Source organism: Augochlora pura, chromosome 4, assembly GCF_028453695.1.
Source record: "Augochlora pura isolate Apur16 chromosome 4, APUR_v2.2.1, whole genome shotgun sequence".
Taxonomy (NCBI): domain Eukaryota; kingdom Metazoa; phylum Arthropoda; class Insecta; order Hymenoptera; family Halictidae; genus Augochlora; species Augochlora pura.
In genome coordinates this window covers 16,283,967-16,307,771 of record NC_135775.1, presented here as the reverse complement: position 1 = coordinate 16,307,771, position 23,805 = coordinate 16,283,967, and the positions used below count along the sequence as shown (strand labels likewise).

At 32.1% G+C, this 23,805-nt stretch overlaps 1 protein-coding gene across 2 annotated transcripts; it reads left to right on the top strand.

Moving 5' to 3' along the window:
* The first annotated feature begins 255 nt into the window (after nucleotides 1–255).
* On the top strand, nucleotides 256–23,333 carry LOC144468303 (uncharacterized). 2 transcript variants are annotated; one of them, XM_078177679.1, is made up of 2 exons: nucleotides 256–474; nucleotides 18,374–23,333. In XM_078177679.1, the coding sequence occupies exon 2, from the start codon at nucleotides 18,416–18,418 to the stop codon at nucleotides 20,138–20,140; it is 1,725 nt and encodes a 574-aa protein (XP_078033805.1). In that variant the 5' UTR covers nucleotides 256–474; nucleotides 18,374–18,415; the 3' UTR covers nucleotides 20,141–23,333. The 2 variants fall into 2 exon arrangements, with proteins under 2 accessions (XP_078033805.1, XP_078033804.1); XM_078177678.1 differs by lacking the exon at nucleotides 256–474 and adding an exon at nucleotides 11,024–11,314.
* Nucleotides 23,334–23,805: the final 472 nt, after the last annotated feature.

Below are 23,805 nucleotides of genomic sequence, written 5' to 3'. Positions count from 1 at the left end.
GCTTCTTGATTTCAACACTACATTATTTATTTAATCAATTGTATCTGCAATTCGTACGAACCATAATGAGCTACAGGATTTGTAAAACTATACTACACTGTTAACTAAATTTTAGTAAAATGTACTGCGTATATAAACCTTTATTTCCAATTGGTGTTCGATTCTTCGATTTGAAATTTGAAAAGAATTGCATCGCTGTCAATCGAGCTCACTCTGTTGTTAATTCCTCGAACTAGCAACGCCAATGGCGGAGCAAGCTCGTTCGAGACGCTACAAAACAATTTTCGAAACGAAACGCACGCACAAACAATTTTACAAATGTAAAACCAGTGAAAACGATCCGTGATAGTCTTAAAATTCAATACTTCATAGATGAAGAAACATTGGTGCAACTGTTCAAGACTTAAGTGTCCATTCTGCTGTTGTAACTGTGCGTGTACGAAGAAGGAGACGCTTTCAGAACGGACATAGAAGGTACGTTCACCTTTATCCTTCTAAATGTTTATTTTTACATCATGCAAATTTTATATCTTTTCCTCCATCTGTCACTTTCCATGTAAATTATTGAATTATTATAAGTACGTGTCACGAAAAAAAATGGAAATTTCAAAGAACCGGTATAGCGAAAGAAAGCGTAATTTTTTAAAATTAATTTTTCAGTAGATGTTACTAATTATTGTAACATTGATTTAACCCCCTACTGAAAACATGACGTAATATTTATCTTTCATAGTACTTCTTACTGTTTGTTATCTTGATATTACATGTAACACAAAAAGCTGTCCATTGAATAAGGTATGCGTCAGTATTAATCTTAATTGATAAGTATACAACTCCAAGTACTCACGAAATTGGTAAACATCTTAATCCCGTTTTTTTCTGAAACCTGATATGTCAATGATTTTATATACCACAAACATTTGCCATATTTACCAATGTAGCTGTGAAAGATTTTCATTTTTGGAATTCTTGCATGTTTCTGTGTTATTAAAAATTATACTTGTGTGCAAGAAAAATATTATTGTCCTTTACAAATAGTAATCTTTATAACTCATAATAATATATTTACATAGGTCTATAAAATAAAAGATATAGTTACATTTGATAACTAAGTTGGTAATTTTATTATTGATTATTAATATCATGGTTCGTATATGGTCCATAATAATATCATGGTTCATATTCTCTACAACATTCCATAAGATATGTTTTATATTTTGTTTGTGAATATAATATAAGTTGAAGTTGCAGATAAGGCAGTTCACATTCTTTGTATGATTAGACTTTGACTCTGTTAAGTTCCATGTAATTTTATCCATTAATCTAGTTTGTACAATTATTTCTTTGCAAATTTCACAATATTTATATTTGGATATTGGTTAATGTCTCCTCTCCTTCTAATGTACAAGGTATGTTATTGATATCGATACAGAACTTTTGGAATTTGATCTTATGTGACCCAAATTGTCTTCTAATTAAGATGTTACCATAGTTTTTGTCTTCCCTAGTATTTATTCAAAGATCTTTTATCGTTTAAGCTTTCCAGTTTGTTTCAGTATCTTATTGCTCCCTTGATTAACTCTAGCTCTAATTTTATTACTCCTGATTATGCTCCTACCATATACCCTGGAATATATCTGGGTGCGCTCATTAGTCTTTTCAGGAAGTCTGTTTGCATTTCTTCCAGTGCCTCTGTATGGTTCAGGCCCCAGATTCCTGCACTATATAGTAAGGTTGCCTTTACTATAACACCGTTCAGTTTTTTTGCTGCGTACGAGGTCTTAGATCTTGATAGTATGAGTAGTTTCCATATTGTTTCAAATGCAGGTTTTGCTTTTACTACAAAATTATTGTGGCTCCATAAAATGTACTTACATGTCTGAAGGGGACTGCTAGATATGTATATTCTTTCACTTCTTTAATCTGCCACTGTAAAATATAACCCTATTGCATGCAAATATATATATTTCACGAATTTAAAAGATAAATATGTTTCTTTCTTATGATTAAAAATTGTCATTCTCTATTACTTAAATAATGTACATACTTTACTGAATTTAACTTTGATCTTCATATATATTCATAACTTTTTTTTTTATTCTTTTTATAATAAATGTTCCATAGCATGAAAACATTAGCCCTTGTAAATTAAATATTCTCTGTAAATTCAATCGTATTCTTATTCATTTTTCTATAGTTATTTTTAGATGTATTTCTCAAATACATATTGACCTTCTCTTTAGCATTGTACTAATAATTAATACCTTCTGTTAGCTGGTGGAAGCTAAGAAGTTAAATAATGTTTTCGGAAGGCATAGTCAAACTGGATATAAAAATATAAAATGTGAATAATAAATATGGATATAAAAATTCAAAAAAGAGTTAATATTTAACAAATATGACTGCTTTCATTTACTATACCTAATTTAACGTTACTTCTCTATTGTTTTTGCATCAATCAATCACATTTTGCACATTTAGTTGAAAGAGCTGCATATGCCTAAATAGGTATTTAAAATATTGATTTCTTAAAAGTGTTATTTAAATTATTACCATTAAAATAGCTTAAATGTATTACCATTAAATTCGTTTAATAAACATACACTGGATTTGGAAATTTAAGTTTGTTTTTATGTAATTAAAAAATGCTACTAAAATAATTAGAGTACTTCAATTTTTTTATATTTTTCGAAAAAATTAAATCTTTAAAATTAGAGAGGATAAATTAAAAAGCTAAGTTTATCTACATATTTTAAAATGAAATTTGTTTAATGAAATTTCCTTCTGGAAATTTTTTAAAGTATATATTTATAAATAGTAATTACAATTATTCAAGAAGATACAATTTTGTACATGAAAAAGTTTCCTCAAATATATTTTTATTTTCTCTATTTCTAAATCTATGTAACTAAATTAAATTATACAGGAAATTTCATTAAAATTCAGAGTGTGAGCACAGTTATTCAACTGAAAAATTGTAATTTGAAAATGAACATTCCTACAAATGTTCTCCTTCTCATTTATGCTATTCTAGAATAGTAAGCTGAATCCTTTGGAATGTCGTAGTCGCATTAGCTAACCATAGTCTTTGAACGACGGTATATTCAAATGTTTACCATTCACACTAATTCATCGATTAATTAATTCGTATTACGCCTCAGAGTATCGAAGGTTCTTCTATGTTTTCTTCTATTACACAAGTACACTGTACAGGACTTCCATGCAGCATGCAGAGGAATAAAATTTAATCGGAAAAATCAAATCAGAACGTCTTAAAATAGTAAAGATAGTCGAACACAGTTTGAAAATTATTTTCTCAAAATCCATACATTGAATGAAAAATATATTAATTTATGTTTCCAATTTGTTTTTAACAATAATAATATGGCTTTAAGAATAAAATAAACATTTTCTTTATAGAATAGATACGAATTTAGAACGAATGGACGGAAATAGTCTTCTGCATTCTACATTTAACAAACGTGTCGAAATGGTCTGCTTGGGCATTTTTTATTCAGAAATGCTGGAATTAGGAGATATCCTCCACGAGAGATCATTAAACAAACTTACTTATTCGTTCGCACATGCTGCAAGAATGTCGCTCTTCTAATTTTCACGAGCCACTAAAAGCCTGGACACACTTTTAGCGATTGTTGCTTCCGGCGACAAACCGAACAGGTTTTGTAGAATTAATTTTTTACATTCTCGATAACTGGAAGAATGATCGAGGGAGTATGCCATTAGATTTGCGATATCTCTTAAGAGGAAGGATTCAAAACAATACAAAAAAAAGAGCGAAATGGCTGCGGAATATTTCGGACAATCCTCGATTTGAATCAGGAGGCGCGCCCTTGGACAACCAGTTCGAGGAAAGGTCGATTCGAGAGAACCGGGTATAATCGTCATAAAGGAGTTTGTTTGTTTGTGATAAGATGCTCGACTCTACCACAGAGTAACAGATACGATAACAGGCTCTATGAGGACCATATATGCGACCAGCTGAAATGGGAGCATAGCGTGTCTCTCGATTTCTCTGTTCGAAACGTTCCTGGAATCCTCTCTGAAATAGTCCCCGATCCGCCGATGAACGACCCGCTCGCGTCCATATAGTAACCTTTATGCTCCCAGCCTGTAATTCCTCCTCTGCGGAAAGCTTTCTAATTTATGTGCAGTTGCAATGCAACATTATAAAATCATTCGCTTTCCTTGGAAAGCAATTATCGCCAACTTTTATGGCTAAATAGCCTGAACGTGAAGCATTAGGTCACCTTTTGGGCTGACGACATATTCGAATATTCCAATACAGCAGAACCCACATTATTGCTGATTCGTAGAACAACCAAGCTATAATTATAGTCTGCAACGTCTGAAAACTAATAAAATTCGCTGAATCCGCTGGAGCCATTAACGCTATTTACCAGAAGCATCAAAATGATCCAACCGAAATTCTTTATTTTGTGATTATCGGAAATTTAGAAAAGCCTTTTTAAAAAGTTAACGAACAAATTGATTCACTCGTGATCATATCATGTTTCAAGAAAATTTTGATTTTCGGAATCTCATAGCTTTTGTAAAGCATTTTGGAGAACTCATATTTACTGTTCGGTAATTCTTAGTATCAACACAGAAAATAAGATTCTTTTTATCAGAGTTTTATGATTTTTACTGTAAAAATAGAGTTTACCATAAAAGTCTGCAATCTAATCAAAACAAGACCAACATTACACGTGGGCACCAAAATACACATACGGTTTTCTTAGAAATTTCCGGGAGCTGTATCTTCTCCATTACGAAATCTCGCAAGCTTCTTAACATGTTTAACTTGGTCTTACTACATCCTTTATGTACGTACGTCAAGTCGTTGTTAGCATGATACATCTATTGGACCTTCCTGTAAGTCCGAATTAGATTTCGAAGTTATTTTCTGCAGTGGAGGCACAAACGTTAGCAATACCTTGGCTCTAATTTGCGTAGTTTGTGTTAAAACATTGATGTTCCTACATTTTTTACGCATCTTTATTTCAGTTTTATTGCTCTATTAAGTTGTTAGTGAAACTAACAATAGTCGTATATTGTTTATTTTGGCGTAGCTGACCAAGGTAAACTTTTGAAATAGATACTCGTAAATAAATATTTTTATCTGTTCCTGTTGCAGATGAACTTTTCTTTGAAATTTTAGTTACAAATACTTGTTTTACTTATATGTATTAATACTAACTTATTCAAATACTAATTTTAAATGAGCGTTTAGATTATATCAAACACTTGGAGTAGTACTTCGTGATTTTTATTATTCGTTGTGCAAATTATATATTTTAAATAAGAAATATTACTGTTATTTAGTGTTTCAATTTTTACTAATATATTTCAACTTATTGAAAATTTTATGGAGCTCCGATTTTACCTCGCAGCTCTGGTTTTACGTAAATCTCATTGAAGACATAATTGTAGTTTCTCATTAATTATTTCCAACTTTACCGTTTGTCTTATCAGTAACGGTTTATCTATGTGGCGTTTATATCAGTAGCTTGTTCGTCCTTCACATTTTTCTTTCCTAATAGAAAAGTAACAGTATTTGATCAACGATCGTCAATCCCACAAATTGTTCAATTTCTTTAACAAGAGTTGATTTCTCGTAGCATTGGTTTCTTGGAAGAGAATTTTTATAGGCGTTTATCACGATAACAAGAATAAACGCTTGATAAAAAATGATTCTATGAAGTGTCGTGAAATGCGAATTTTGTGTAGACATGCTCAAGGAACCTGACAGTATCAAAAAAGTGATTTCTGTAAAAGCCGGCAAGTTACCACGAAATGTTCCCCACCAGGGGTTCCGTCAATGTACAATGGAGCGTATTGTGTCCCTAATAACGGAATCGACCTCCATTCATTGTTCAACAAACATAAAAGCTTTCGGGAAATACTCGCATATAGGAAGACACGTTTCAAATACTGCACGAGCCGCATTTGTTATCGCTACACATTCGATTGGGACAATTCCTTAGTTCGACTAAGATCGAATAACATTTCAGAAGGTCTTATAAAATCTTATAAAATATACATCATTGTCTTCGAAACGTTCTTAATATTTTATGTTAAGAAACTTCACATTTGTGAATTTTGCGATGATTTTTAAAAATGCGACACTGTTAGGAACTATGTGATGTAATTGAAAAAACTTACATATTTTGTAATTCTTTGAATTAAGTACTACTTGAATATTAATTTCGATCGAGACGATAATTCGAGATAAAAATACGAATGATGCATTTCACGATTCCCCACAGAGATTATACGGTTGCAAACTGCTAATAATGTTGCAACGCTCTTAAGAGGTAATCGTTAATCGGAAGATACAAATGCCTGAGTAAAAGAAACGCCACATGGTCTGCTAGGATACATATTTCAGAATCGTGACTCACTACCAGGTGTTCCTCTTTCACACACCATGTAGCATCAGAAGGGAGCGTTTTCCTGATGATTCTTTACGATTCATGGGATCTATGAATAATAATTCGGTCGACTGCAATGCACTCATCTTCCCTGAAAGCCTCGGGACTGCGAAAGAAAAAAGTTGCCTTGTGTCAATTGTCCGTTATGCTTTCTGAGTAACCTCACGGAAATTTTAAGGTAATCATTTTAGAAGTTTATGGTTATTTACTACTATAATAGATATAACGTAATTGGATATCTTGTTATATTTACAAGATAAATTAATATATTGTTTTAGTTTTTATAGTCGGAAAGAACATCCGAGTTGCTATTATTTTTATTAAATAATGATTTTTCTAATTTTCATAAATAACTAGAATACATAAAATGAGTTTTAATCAAAATAAGTGGAAATACATTATGAAATATAGTTTTTAAAGCGCGAAATGTTGTATTAACACCGTATCGCGAAAAATCTTCGCAATAGATATCGCAAAATTTGTAACCGATAAAGACTTCAGATAAGATTTCAATATTTCTCCGAAAAGATCCGAAAAACGACTAATGGAACTCAGATATTTCGGATTTTAGGATTTCGAGAATTCGCAAAATATTTGAAAGGGAGAGGGACCGAGGGAGTAAATGTATTTTGTTGAGAGAAACTCGTATTGTGCGACCAGCTGGATTCTTACGGATTTATTCTTGGAAATGAACAAGAATAACGTGTCTTAGGTACGCGGCTCCTCTCTCTCTTTCCCTTTCTCCCCTCCTCTTCTCTCTCTCTCTCTCTCTCTCTCTCTCTTTCTCTCTCTTTCCTTCCCTTCTCTCTACACCTTTTCTTTTCCTTTCTCTATAGACCTCAGCCTGTCTCTCTTCTTTTCTTCCTTTTTCCCCCTGCTCCATCTCTTTCCCTTCCAGAATTCTTCATCAATAGTCAGATATGGCCATCAGTCTGCTCCTTTGAACCGTTATAAGTATTGTCAGATCTAATAAAATTTTGGTACTCAGAAAATTTGAAAGTTGTAAAAAAATGTTGACAATTAGAAATTTCGAAAATCAAGGCTGATGTTTCTGCCATGCTTATTTAATAATATTTATTAAATCCGTAATGCTAATTAACAAAATTTCAACGTTGAAAATTTATATTTTACAGTAAATAATAAGTAATATTACATATTACTTAAAATTTTCGTTAAAATTTTGACAATTAAAAAATTTGAAAATCAAAGTTAATATTTTTTTTTTTTAATTAGTTATTTATTGTCGCATCAACCACTGGTTGATGTACTGAATATTTGTGTAATATGTATTTAACAATATTTCTTGGATGCATATTTTTGATTCAAGTAAATACGATGATATTCAGAAAATTGTGTCACGTGTGTGAAAATATTGTTTAAAAGTAATCTGAAATGAATCCATTGTAAACAGATACATTTATAATCGTTTTTCTACGAAAGTAATTTTAATCTAAATTCTCTTCAGTACTGAGAACGACAATTTCGTATTTCATGTCGTATTAATAAGGCAATGTATATAAACATCCTGGCTGCGAAATTATAAACTATTTCGAACGTTCTCTAGTTGATAGTAAACATGGTATGTAGTACTTTCGACTAGCGAGTTAGAAACGCGAACTTTAAAAAAAAAAAAACTGACACGAAATGTAAAATTATTTCACACGAACATCAACTTCATGAAGCGTTCATATTTATTTAAAGCGTCTTTTTGAATTAACATCTTGCACAATGTACGACTATTTTTGTGTTTGCGTTACGCCTTACGATTTTGCGAAAACTGTTCTCCGCCCGAATAACAGTTCGCGAAATGTTTGCCAATATCGAGAACATTGGGAGGAGAATGATGGAGGAGGGATGAGGCAGACTGGCAGCGAGAATCGATTGGCAGCCAAGATCGTAAGTGTGCGGCGTCAAATCGTCGGAATTCGTGACGTTTCGACGAGAGGCCCACGGAAATACGAACTCGTAAGCGAGAATGATGACGTGATAGCGTAGACGAGATCGCACGTAAACCAGTTAAAAGGAATCCATTTTTCCACGAGGTATGTGCGCCGGAGCACATGCTCAAGTGATGGGTTTAAGCCGTATCGGACTGTCCATTACGTGATGTTAAATAAAAACACTAGTATCTCAAATTATTAATGCTTACGGATATTCTGTTCTTTAAACATAAAAGGCGTAAATGCTTCCTAAGAACTTAAAAAAATATTAGTTCATATTTCAGAGTATAATTCCTTTAATGTATAAAACTTTCTATCTTTTGTTAAGGATTACATTCAGTTTATAAACAGGATGAAATTCAATTTTTTCATACAAACACATGAAATTCGCATTTTATATGTTTTCTCTAAAAATATTCCGAGTTATATTTACAAGATTGAGAAACGACTTCTCTTCTGCAAAACTTTCGAAGATTATTTTCTCCGTAATTTAGTTTATAATAATTATAATACTGCAGACAGTATTATAGTCGCGTGACTATCATGCAATTGCAACAAACGTCCTTTCCTCGGCGTATTTTCCCTCGTTATACCATTGTATAACATCCAAGAATTTATTGCAGCTAAGTCTAAAGTATTATGAAATATTTATAATAGCTGCCTTAGGAATCCAGCACTTGCATTATACGTCTGTGCTGCATTCAGTATTATTACTGGATTGAGGATCTTCATGCGAAGAATATATTTTCTGAGTCAATTGAATGGAACTGAAGTTAAATAGAATCGTAAGAGCTATGAGGATTCCTATTAATAAGTTTAGTAAGTTGAAAATGGTGTATTAGAGGTTTGAAATTCTCTTAAAATTTTTATTGTTAATATTTTATATAAGCATAAAAAGCCGCAGTCTGAATATTACGAAAGTACAAATGTCTCGAATAGAAACTTTTTTCAGTTTCTACGTATTTTCGGTTTGAGCTGAATAATCATAATTCTTTATTTAGTTTATTTATGGAAATGTTGACAATACAAGTTTTCGTTATACTTTACATATTTTGGTAATACGTTGGTGTAGGTCTTTTGAATTTAATTTTTATTTATTTGTGTCATTTTAAACAATTAAACAAAGACAAACTAGTAAAAATATGTAAGTTATACAAAACATTTGGAAATTTTATTTAGACTGTAAATTTCGACAGCAGCGCCAGCAATATATTTTCAATATTTCGTATAATACGTGTATTATATTCGTACAAAATTAACAATTTATTTTCTTTAATAAACGTTGTAAAAATATTCACCAGTGAACAATTATTATTAATTTCAATGCACTAAACATTAATTCAAAAATGGTTTTCCTCCATCATCCTGAGTTTCTATTTAGTTGTTTTTTTCTATTTTAAGCGATTCTGTTATTTTAACTCTAGCAGCCAAACATTTGGTTGCTGGAGTTAACAATTTTGTATACTTTCTCAAATGCAATGGTAGATTCTTTAATGGTACAATATAAACGTTTTGACAAATATGAGCCTTGTTTCAATGAAGCGAGGCATTTTGAATGTATTAATTTTATCGCACCAATTTATTTTAAAACTTAAATATCTGAACCAAAATGATTTATATTACGCAATTAAGTAAACCTTTTCCCTTTAGTAATAAATAAAATAGCTTATACATCCATGTCAGTGTTTCTAAACATTAATGACTATAAGTTTTTATAGCTTACAAAGTAGCCATTTCTAGAAATTTATTATATCAATTTTAACAGTAAGTTCAACACGTTAATTAGATTAGATATTAATTAAAATTAAATTAGAATTAGTAATTAGATTTTGTCTCGGTCCCTTAATTTTCAAAATAAATTGGAAAATTTCCGTAAAATTGTTGCATTGAAGTTTCAACTTGTTTAAACATTGTTATTTAAACATATTTAAATGTTTATATGCATGTATCATTCGTAATCTACAGAGTCGACATGTGTAAAAATCATTCTTCTAGCTTTTATAGTTAAAGCGGACAAAATCCTTGAAAATTAAAATTTTACTTTGTTTTCAAAATTAAATTTTCTAAAAGTTAAAAATGATAGGAAAAAAGAGATTTCCCAATTCGAGTTCCACGCATATAAATTTATAAAAATTGGCTATTACATAGTTATTAAAATGCAAAATTGGTATCTAACAACGTTACAAATGAACGCTCTATACGATGTTTATCTTCCAATAATTGAAACCATTTAAACAACTTTTGTGCTTGTCTTGTACTAACATAGCCCCCTTCCCTATAAACATTTACCTCCACCACGAATATCTACTTATTACCTGAACGCTGAGAAGTATATAGTACATCTGATGATCAGTATAGTTTATGACTTCATATTTTATTATTGCTGCAGACAAATAATTATTTGTTCTGTCCGTATTCCAAACCAGAGAAACAACGGTTACCGAAAGTTGTTTGCCTGGTCATACCGCCATCATAGCCATTGCTAGAATAGAGTTCTTAATGCTCCCTCAACGAGTTTTCCACGATTTCCACCACCACTGTTGGCCGGATCACGTGCTCGCCCCTACTCCATGCTTCTACAAAAGCAATTATAGATTCATTCAGTGGCAGCAGCGCCAGTGCTGTCCAGACCCTCGTGTCAGGAAGATCGTTTCCATGGTCTTTTGATATTTCATTTATCAAACATTTAAGTAGAAACTGTGTTTCAAAAGAAATGAACACTCCGCCTTTACTGCTTTCTCCTCTAGTCGACGAGCTAGCCTGACAATTTTGCCAATTTCAATTGTGCTTCAACGACAGATTATTTTTAGCAGTGCTTCGAGCTATTTTCGAGACGTGAGGTGAAAGTGGAAGTGCCTTTTCGGAGAAAGTTTCATAGGGGATTTCTTCCCGGTGGTCACCAGATTACAAAAACTTATTTCGGTGAGCTGGCTTTTAATAAATGCTCTAAACTTCTTCCACCATGCAAACCAGTTTCGAACTATTCGAAGTTCGGATGCAGTTCGAATACCGATTCATTGTTCGAACAATTCAAACTTCAAATTGTGCCAAATATTTCGAATTCTTAGAATGCCATTCTTATCAGGAACTGTCAACTGACTAATCGGCTGAACGCAGTCACTTGTTTGTCACTTTTCGACTTCTCATTACGTCGACGGTTATTTTAGAATATTGTTAATTTTTATTTAAACAAAATGTCACTGCCATATTTGAAAAAATGTCAAAAGTTCTTCGGTCTTGGAGGTAGGGAAGAATTTGTTTGACAAGAGTTCAAATGGGTATAAATATTAATGCACTCTCGAGGAAGCAAACAATGTTACAAAATGATCCAGCACATGTTTGAAATCGTTACTAGTCAAGCATTTAATTTTTGTAACGTTGCTTCACACTTTTCATGTCAGTTAGACGTTTCGTTGTCATTTCTAGCACGTCAGAAGTGTTTTGAAAATGCTTGCAGCTATTATCAACAGATATCCATGACAGACTTGTTTGAAAGGTTTAGAAATTGTTATAAATTTCATGTTCATTAAGCATAATCTATGCCAGAATTAGAATCGGCCTTACTATCGCGAATTGTAATATTTAACACACTGTATGAATCACTTGGTGTTAGTTTACTTCCTTTTGATTTGCTTTCGCCAAGAGACAGTTTTAACTGAAAATTAAAAGGATTGCACAAATAGAAACTATATGGAATTAGAACTTTTTATAATGTCTCTTTCATAATTAAAAGAATTACTAAACAGTTGAATCATTATTAATACATGACAGTAATTTCATAAATATTTACGTAATAAAAATGTTATACAATTTAATTACAGTATATTAATATAGTGTATAACAATGCTAAATGTTATAAACAGAAAATATATTTTGACGAATAAGTCTAACAAAATATCTACTACTTTACAAAAGGTTACAAAGCATACTCAGTATTGGAAGTAATTATTATTCATAAACTTCATTAAAAGGAGTAACGAAATAGACTACTTAAATTTAAACATTTCCAAGAAAACGTTCCGCGTAAAAAAAACATCTATTGTTTCAAATTCGTCACGTTCCTCAGAACAATGTTAACTTCGTCAACGTCTAGAGGTTGACGTTCTAAATACTTGCTATGACAAAAGAGAATCATTCACGGAAGCAGGTTCATTTCCCCGAAGCCTTGTAAAATAAAATTCACGCTTATCTGTAAGAGATAAAATCCGTGTTACCACTCATTCGGCGAACCTCTTCTCATTATACTTGCTGGAAATCTTGCCGATAACGAGGCCAGCTACAGCGTCATTCAGGAATGGTGATTATTCGATTGCTGTACTCGTTGACGTCAATTCTGTGTGTTTTGAATGCATGAAATTCTTTTCAGACGTACATACAATATTTATCATATTTATTTCCTTCTTAACAACTATACAAACAGTAAAATATTTTGCATTATAATTACAAATTCCGTACCTAAGTGTACGATTTTGGAGTTTTACTTTTCTTGTTAAGGAATCTAAGGAATTTCAAAGTATACATTTCTTGCACGAATGAAAGATCTTAATAGAGACATGAAATAAAATACAAATATTTTTTAGTAATTCGATGGCTACATGCATGCTTTTACTCAACAAAATTTACATTACCTAGTTATCGAACAATTAAAAAATGCATATAGAACATGATCGGTGTGAATAAAATATACGATTAGCTTAAATGTTAGCTATTGAATGCAGAAAACTAGAATTCCGCGTACATAATTAAATCAGTCTGTCGGTCATTTCTGGTGAAATGAATACGGATTTCTTAACTATTTCGTCGAAGTCTGCCAACGCAGCAATAGAAGTGTCTATGCAAAACCTGTTTGGCTATCTCAGCATTTCATCAGCCGATCGCGACTCCTGAACAGGCCTGTAGACCAAAGACCGTGGAGGCATCGATGAAGTTGACCAGTAAAATTAGCATTCGCTACGACGAACTGTATTTCGCTGGCGTACAGGTCATCAGCCCAGTTCGTCTTTTTCCGAGAAGACGAATTTCTAGCCAGACCCCTCAAAGCAGGGTAGGCTCCGAACCCTTCTTTCGATTTATGATGTTTTCGAACCACCTTGTAACTACGAGCCTGCATCGCACAGCTCATTCGTTCGTTCGTTGGTTCGTTCGTCGCATCTTCAAAATTTATGCACTCCTCCGATTCCCTGTTATCCTTATTTATACTTGCTCGAAATAATCATTTATTCCCCCGTCCGGTCGTTTATCTTTCAATTCTCATTTGCTGTTTCATTTGACTAAATATCGCTTTTATTTAAGCAGGCATTCTGCAATTCTATTTTTTTTACAACGCATTGTGAACTTTTGTATTAGGTTACTTCATTCAAACAACCTTTTCTCGTCGGTTTGTCGTGCACCTTGTCGATTAATTCATCTGCAATCAAATCGTAAGATACCTTATCGAACGTTGTATACAAAATACATATTTACAATAACACGCACTGAAATGTCTCGTTAAAAAAATTTCTAAATTACTCATCTTCACGTTCGAAATGCCATATTTTCAAATTACTCATTAGTGTATTATTGTAATTATTTCAAAGTAATTTATGATTATGAGATATAACATCAACGTTTTTGTCAAATTTATAAAGCACGTATATTAATTTATTTCATCTACTTCATATAATTACGCGTGTGTATAATCCTACTTTTAACAAATCTACGCTTATTATCTCAAATCATATTTTTATAATTAATTCAGTAATTTGAAAGATAGACGATAGTTTTGTCTAGAACGATTCATGAATAGTTGATACGTATAGAAAAGTATTCCCGTGGGTTTCTTCTAATTTTGTGGTCCTCCATTGGGGCCTCGTTCTGTTTCCTCAAATAAAACTACGACATTCAATTCTGCGAAGTCCTCTTTGCTTGAAGATTTTTGTCTCTCTCTTTCTCTCTCTTTACCTCTCTCTTTTTCTCCCCTCTCTCTATCTTTCTCCCTGCGTTCGTCGTTTTCACTCCCCTTAGCATTCCAACGGCAGAAGAGAACAGATGGCCGGAGAAGAATAAAGGCTGGGTGATGCGATAAATAAAAAATAGAGATTAATGAACATACAAAGAAGAAATATCATCCAATGAAATTCCATGTAAAGTCGAAAAATTAAAATAAAAGATGAAACTTTTGGAGTAAGAAAATGCATTCAAAGAAGAAAAGTTTAACAAATACATTTTTTTTCTTTAAAATATTAAATGTAGAAGGAAAATCTACATCATATTCTAGTATCTCTAAAATACCTGTCTCTTATCAGTTTATTCCCGACCAATATTTCAGGCAAGATTTGATAACAAAGCCGATTGACGTCATCAAACGAAATATTTTTACAATTAATTACTTCTCAACATGATGTCTACAATTAACAATGATAAATAGTAATTTCAATATTTAATCAGTAGCTCCTAAACTATAACTCTCTTATTTTAAATTGACTCGAAATACATCAATTCCCACGATACTCTAGCTGTCGTTTTACTTTAATTATTTTAGGCCCATATATAGCATATGAATTATACAAAGGAGTGGAGTGGACACTAGATCCCTTTTATCAGATAGATAAACTGCATCTCCTGTTTATTTCGTAATTCATTTCTTCCAAAATGTTAAAACGGTATACTTCGGCGCCAGCTAAGCATAGCTCTTTATTTCATCGATGATCAATCTTTCAGTTTCACTCATCGTTAATTTAAACCTGGCATCTTCTTTAATTGTCAATCATTACCTGTTATTCATGTAATGATCTAAAACGTCAGTTACATAACAGGAGCAATTAAGATAATTTCACTATTTAAATAGTTCCCCGTATTTTGTTATAGAATCGTGGATTAAATAGATTTTGCATTTGAACTTGAACGTTCGTGGAAACTGTTATCTTGATTGTCGTCACAACTCTTGATACCATATTTACATCGTTATAGCGGCTATCGATAACGAGAATTAAGGGGGTTGCAGGAATATAGGAGAGGTTTTGATGGAAACGTTTACAGGGTTCCGGATAATACCACTTTATCGATGACGCAATGCGAAATCGTTTCTCGAAATTGGCAGCGACTGTCGTTCCTTTTATTCCATACAATGAATATTGTAGAGGTTTGTTAATCGTGACGCGATAATTCTGGTGAAAGTGTACCATTCACTGGAACATTGCGTCGCAAGAGACATTGATTCTTTGGAGTTACAAGAGATATTGATTCTTCGGATTCCCGCTAAACTTTGTTTAGTATTCTATTGATTCGAGCAGCATCGAGGAACTTTTATCAACTAGAAAATTCTGTATCAAACGTCGCAATTTATTGTTACCGATCTAGTAATACCTGAACCTATCGTAACATACCCGCTTAGAAAATGAAAACGAATAATATTCTTTTGTTCAAAATTTTTCGCACACCCATCTCCAAGAAAATCAAAAGAGCAATTCTTATTATCAATAATTCTGTTAAAAGGAAGCAATTTTATCGTAATCGTTGAGAAACTGCTACGTTTCCTCCAACTTTCTATTGTCCTGAATATGTTCTCCTTTTCCTTTGCATGTTTGAAACCCCTGCATTAAGCAATACGAACTTAGTATTACTTAACATAAATGTGACAGGTTCGTATTTACTCATAAGTTATGAACATCGGTTCATTGTACTTTGAAACGATTTTTCTATTAATAAGCGAATCAATGGGAAACAATTTCCCATAGAAACATTCGTGTAATTTCCAAGATATTACGAAATGGGAGAATGAAAATTTCAATCTTTTAAAAATATTCGAATAGAATATTTTTTTCAATTGAGAAACACGAATATTCTGACGAGTCGAATAGTTCGGATCTCTGTAAACAGAGAATTACAGCTTTGGTCCTTTAAATTTGGTAGCCGGTACGTGACAAGATCGATCTCGTACGCTGCAGGATAAATATTTGGAGCTCTGAATATGTTTGATACAAGGAAACCAGTAGTCCAGGAGGTGGGGCGTGGTGGGGGTAGCGAGTGACAGTTGGTGAGTGCATTGGCGAAGGGGGAGGTGGGGATGGTGGGGTTAGTGAGAGTAGTAGTGGGGAGTTGGAGAGGCCAAGAACAACTTCTAAATGGGGGCTTGGCCTTCTAGCGTTGCGAAACGTTCGTGGAAAAGCGGCTCTGTGCCGCTTTACTAACACTCGGACGTCTCCCTGCCACGTGGCCCATTAAAACACAATGAGAAAAGAAGGCAGCTGGCGGTGCGCGCGAACGATGTCGAAAGAGATGCATCTCTATTCCTGTCGAGATCACGGTAGAATGCGACACCTGGCCCCTCTGTATGCCGCGAATCATGGAAGGAAGTACATGGATATCGGACTCGATGTTTGCTTTGCTCGATTATTTAAATAACCCGATGAGACACTGGCAAGGTTAACGGACTCTTGTATGAACCAGCCCCTCGAATGATCCTGACGTATACTCGGGGAAATAAATTTTTTAGGCAAAATTTTTGTTCTGCGAGCGTTCGGTTCGATTCTGTCACTATTCAAGGATTCTGGAAACGTAAATGTACTCTTTCGTTCGAACTCGAGCAATTTTTGAGCTTGACGGAAGTCAGTTGCTTCCTTTTTGTTTGCCGTCTTACGTCAATGGAAAATTATTAATTCTTTTCAACGAACACCTGCAAATTCTCAATATGGTTTTTGTATTGTATTTCATATCAAACTGATTTTCATTTGCATTTTATTTAAATAATTTCTGAAATAATTCTTCAGATATGCATATGTGAAGGAATAAGAAATATGACATTGCTGAAATGTAGAAAAACTGGTACGAGAAATAATTAACTCTAATTTGAATCGGTAAAAATTGTGTTAATATACATACATATGTATGTATTTCCACAAATTATATCGTGTCTGTTTATGAGAAATATGAATAATTTCAGACCGCTCGATCTTTTTTGTTTACGTTTATTCATTGTTTTTTGCGTTCGTTAACGGAGATTGCGAGAATTCAAGCGGTTGCGTATATTATTCTTGGAACAAGAAGCTTTTAATGCGTAATGTATTGATTTTATGTATCGAGTTTAATATAATCACTAGAATGATTGAAAAACTGAATACATAAATAATTCTTTGATAATTAGCATACGTATGCACATCACTTAATTCTAAATCAAAATAAATTAAAGCATTTACCTCATTAAAACAAAGTGGACATTATATGTACATGTTTATAATTATTGTGGAGCTGATGTATAATGTACAAATACCGAATATTCTTATTTTTTGAGGTATTAAATAAACAAAGAAAATTTTAAAAAATCCTATAAAATACGATTAAGAAAATATACATATTATTTAATCGCACAATTCCTGTTAAATATAAACAACATTCACGAGCCAAAAGATTATGATTAAAAACAAAATTACGCAGGTGTATTTTTAGTTGGAACTGTTTTTCATGGAAAATGTCTTGCGCAACGCGATCACTTACGTAAATTATCCGAGTCACTTATAAATAATCATGTATAATATATGTTCGAAATAAGGAAGTATATAATTTGTTAGTTGTTAAAGCAAAATGAAGAAGCCTCTTTTTGAATGTGTTTAAACATTTATTTATATATGTATATTTACATTGCCTTAAAAATGTTTTAGGCGGTAAAATTATGTATTTTATACTTTTATAATTTCAATAATAATATGTAGTTTCAAAATAATGTTTCTAATTCTCTTTTATATAATATTCATATGAAAATAAAACTCGAATACATTTCTATGTTTTATGTAGCCTAAAAATTTATCACACGAAATAAAAGTTCTTTTTAATTAACATTTACAAAACTTAAGGATTCAAGATACGTAAAATTAATATTTAAAGTGTTAGGAAAATATAATTTTTACGTAAACAGAATAAAAACAGATAATGTACTTCTCGAAATTAATTTTGTTGTAGAATTGCATGTCCGAAAAAATGTTTCATAAAGCCTTTTTTTTGTTACAGATACAAGACTGTTATGCTGAAAGTAATATAAATCTGCACAAAATGTTGACAGTAATGTGTCCAAACTGTCGTCATCGGTTTCCAGCTCCTGGTTGCTGTGAACCACAAAACATAGAGAAAAATAATGGTTTTATTCACCCGACAGCTTGTTATTATGGTGGGCTTCTAGTTCCTAAAGGATACACCAGTGGTGGTGGTTGCTTTATAAATGCTCCCACTATTATTCACAGTCAGCCTATTATTAATTCTTTTAACCACCCATCTGTGGCACTTGATTTAGAAAAACCAAAAATCGATAAACAAAAGGATATCTTCCTACAAAGATCTGAAAAAGACCTCAGAGGTCATGGATTTCCATTATTTAATCACGAAATTGAGAAGAATCAGAACTGTGGGAGTCAAATCACAACAAGTTGTGATTTAACTGGTGGTAGTGTAACAATAACAACACCAAGTATACAATCCGGAGGTTGCTTGATTCAAAGCACAGACTCTGGTGTCCTCATGCAGGCGCCGCATATGGAAATCCGTCCAAAATTATCTGGTGGTGGCTGTTTTGTACAAAAAACATTAGCAACTGAAAATCAAGAGGTATCAATTACACTTTCGGAGCAAAAAGGTCAACAAGAAAATGCCGAACGAGATGGTAGAATGTTTCTCTTACCACCAAGTGGATGTCAAGAATTGCCTGGAATTCGAAGAAATCTCTTACCTCAGAAAACAGATGTGGAAACATCAATGGGAAATTTCATGGCCGGAAACTGTGAAGAAAAATCTAATCTTTCCAACTTCCAAGCTAATACTGCATCAGCTATGCACATTCAACAATCCAATAATTCTGAGAAAAACGACCAAGAAGCAGAGGCAGGAAAAAATTTCAACTGCTGTTGCAATCATATGCAAAATCATTATCATATTAAACCCAATAATCCTCCAGTGTCCGAAAATCGTAATTCTGTACTGTTGGATTCTAATCCAGGAGTTCAAATACAAGTAAATGCAACTGTACAACTTCCTGCCAGTTTAGGACAGTGTACAGTAAATATTACGGCAACTGCTGCAAATCCTCCAAATTCTGTGTCAAGTACAGCATCGAAAACTAGAAACAATTTTAATGGTGGAGGTTTGGTACAAAAAAATGAAGTCGAGAACAACGAAGAACATTTTGAAGAAAGAAGAGACAGAACGCCGACTACACCAGTCTCATGGCTAATGCCTTGCCCCTGGAGTTTCGATAGTTATGCAATGGATAGAGATGCGGCTAGACTTAGCGAAGTTAAAAGACTTTTACATATATGTGGTTGGTATCACGAAGGCCTTAGTTGGCAACAGAGTGAAAATTTATTGAAGAAAGCTGCGGTAGGACGGTGGTTAATGAGAGACAGTTCGGATAGCAGATTTACCTTTGCTATATCTGTACAAACTGCCAGAGGACCTACCTCTGTTCGAGTTCACTATTTTGTAGGACAGTTTCGATTAGATGCTGAACCTAGACTTGCTTTTGCTATCCCACTTTTTGATTGTCCAATCAAAATGTTAGAATATTACGTGGAATATTCAAAAAGCGTTGACGAACACAGGAAAGAAGTTTGGGTAGACTATAGCGGCCAACTTTATAGCGAGATTTATTTGACGAAGCCTTTAGTTAAGGAAGTTAGGTCTCTTAGTCATTTAGCCAGGCTCGTTGTGAATAGGTGCAAATTGCCTACTGAACACTTGCCGCCACTAATTAAAAGTTATCTTGCAGAATATCCGTATACTCTTTGAAAAATAATGCGTCACGCGTTTTTCTGATTCCTGGAGGTATTCACTTCACAGTGCTTTAAAATTTATTTAAACAGTGTTTCAATAAATTGATAAGACATTCGGAGTAAGGACAATATTTATATGAAAGTTCAATAACTGAAATAGTTGAAAATACGATCTTTTGTATAATTCTCAAACACAGTTTACTTTACTTAATAGAAATAAATTATTTAGTTAAACGTTTCAGTTAAATCGATTAAATGCAGCTGATGCAGTAAATTTTCTTCAATTGTCCTTCAGTTTTTAAACAAAAATAGACAATTAGGGAAATCAGATACGATTATTCGAGCCTTGCGGATCGTATTTCTTCTTCTCAAATTGTCCATTCTTGTTTACAAGCTGAAAGACAATTGGGAAGAATTTACTGTATGTTGCATATTAGTGTAATGTCAAAATGATAGTTCCATAAATCAGAAACACCCAAGAATACCTTTATTTTTATACATTCTACAATTACTTGTATCGGAATTTGTATGTTCGATGTAATACGAAATACGCCGTATAATCAACTGTATCGAAAGCTACATTTTCGTAAATTTGATTAACAATTGAGAATAGTGGGCCATATTTAATGAAAGGGGTACGTAACGATAACAATTTTCAAGTTAGATGAAAGTATGTCACTTATTTTGTAGTCAGTAAAGCATAATATTAAAAGATTGATTGTTTGACCGAGTCCTTTTTAATCTTTTAAAATCCTTCTGAAGGACAGGGTACCATTTACATACCCTGCTTGGACCAAATAAAATTGTAGACGGTCTATTCCTTCATTAACGATTAGAGGAATTATGTGGTTTTAAGTTTTCCATAACGCATATACTAATCAATTTTTTCCAACACTATAATTAACTAGGACTTTTTTTACCATGATAGTGAACGTAATTATTTTGAAATGGTGAAAGAAGAAAAATGCTTACTTAAAATGATCTTCTAGATAACAGTTTAAAAACTACAAAGATACGTTATGGAATTATTAATGGAAAATTAAGTTAATACAAAGCTCGGTCACTTCTGATATTTCTTGAGCAGTGGTTGGCAATGTGTGCTTATAGTTGCAAATCATTGCTCCGCACTGAAACTGTTCAAGAACAGTAAGAATGATATTAAATCAGCTTCAGTGAAGGAATTATAAGGCAGTATTAGAATTTAAAGCATCGATTTGACTCTTCATTTCCTAATCAAAGTGATAACATAGCTATGAAAAAAGTAGTTTATACAAAAATTATTGCGTATGGGAGTGCATATGTATAAAATAATTTCCTAGTGCGAGAAATGTACAGATGAATGTTTTTCATACGATTTCTGAAGGTACATCTAAATTAATTTAAGTAATCCATAGACGACCAAAAACATCTTTTAATTATTCTACTTATACAAACATTTCAATGATGTTTGTGCATAAAAGTTGCCAAAAAATAGTTGAAACATGTATTAATATTTTTAACTTCCACATATTGAGCTGGCGTATTACATAATCATAATAGGAATAGATACTATTTCTTGACAGTGTATCTTGTTTACTGAAATCCGACCCAGATAATTATTAAGCGTGATTGGTTGCCTATGGATTAGTTTACAAAGTGCAGCTTATTTTTAAACAAATATTGAATGTAACGAAGAAATCAAATTTTAAATGTGACTGTTGTCTCTGTAATGTACAATCTGACAGTATATAAGATAAATATTTTGTGATTATATTTTATACAAAAAGAAACCTCTCATGTAGTAATGAAATCAATAATTTCAGAAAAGAAGAGTTAAACTTTGCAGATGAATCAAACGCTAAATTAATTTAATTCTCGTTGTGTATTAGCAAATTTCTTCAAATGTATGTGTGCGTGTGTACGTATGCTCGTGCGCGTGTATAGGAGAAAATTTAAAATGTATGTACGTAAAAAATACCTTTATATTTAAAAGTAAGACGGGCGATCAAAATGTTGCAAAACTTACGGTCGATATATTTTTCTAAATACGAATCGGCGGCTTTTTCAAAGCATACAGAATTTTTCTAATAAGAAATATATGGGGTGTTTCAAAAATATGTACGTAATGATTAAATTCATTAAATGGATTTGTATCATTTAAAATTTTAGCTACGTTACAATACTGCATTTTCAAATAAAATTTATCATACTTTGATAGGGACACCCTATATAAATTAATATAGAATTGCTTGTTTATTGTCTCTATATTAGAGATAACTATTTTATATCTACCCTTCGTGAACAGAATATTTAATACAAAAGGGCTACTTTCTGTATTAATTATAAATAATATTTATTTTGATATTTAGAAGAATCTTAAATAAAATTGTTTTACGATTATATAGGTAGCTTAAAATTATTTATAGTATGCTTTGAATTTTCAGAAGCTCAAGTTGTAAATGTCGAAAGAAATTACGGGCAACGGGTAGTTATGAATACTTACTAATACTTTAAATTTTCTATTCTGGCATATAACGTGCTTATCGTAACGCTAAAAATATAGTGTTTGCAGTATGATTAAAATAATGCAAAAAAATTCAGAGTCAGGCTAACAATAACCATGTTTTTTGTAATATCTTTTTAGTAATGAATACAGCAATTTATATTATGATCTTGAAATAATTGCGAATCTCAATATTTACAAGAATCTTACATGAATTTCAAGATCTTAATGTATAGTATTAACTTAATTTATGCTTTAATTACACAAGTCCTCTTATAGAGGATCTTAAATCAAAAGATTCTGAAGTACTTATTCACAAAATTCGTTGTTCGATCAAAATTTTGTTGTACATCGAATTATTTTTATATTCATAAATTTCCTTTAAATACTTATCGCCAGATTAATTAGCATAGAATTGCATCTTCTGTATTTTGATTATTTCAATTCATTGCTACCTCTTGCCCATATACATAGAGCAGCCCATAATGCCTACTGAGCACTAGTTATTAATATTTTACAATTTCCAATACCTTTGTGCTATTTTGTAGCTGGATTGCGAAGGGTTAGTTAATTTCGATTTTTCCAATTTTAAGAGTCGAATCGAAGGCGTGTTTATCATTGAAAACTGCCACTCATCAAATTCTGCGATTTCGTGTTTTATATTGCGATTATAACAATGTATAGTATGACACGAGTTAAGTTATTAAATGATTATTTATTACCAGAATATTTCTTTCAATTTTCGTTCCTAAATCAAACTGGTGGAATTCTGTTTAACGATTTTGTTTACATAATTATTATTCTATTAATTTAAAATCGAATAAAATTATATATCTTAGCGATTTGTATGTTTGTAGGTAAAATTTATTTACGAATATGTTACAATTAAGGTTCAGCTTACATTTTTCGCAGTATTTCAAAACACAGTTCACTAAACTAAGTAATAATTAAATAGTTCCATTTATTATTACATAAATTTCCTTTACTTTCACGGTAAGTATTATTTATAGTTTGCAAAATATTTAAAAAAAAGAATATATATTGTCATTCATGTTTATAAGAACTATATTAGCTATTTATAAATACATACGTTTTTATATACAAACAATTGTTACAAGTAACTTTACAGAGATGTCATTTTACATATTACAATATGTACAATAGTTCTTTATTTTAATTAAGTTAAGTCCTTTACAAAG

Coding starts and splice junctions, on each gene's coding strand:
- LOC144468303 (XM_078177679.1), top strand. CDS start 18,416: ATGTTGACAGTAATGTGTCCAAACTGTCGTCATCGGTTTCCAGCTCCT.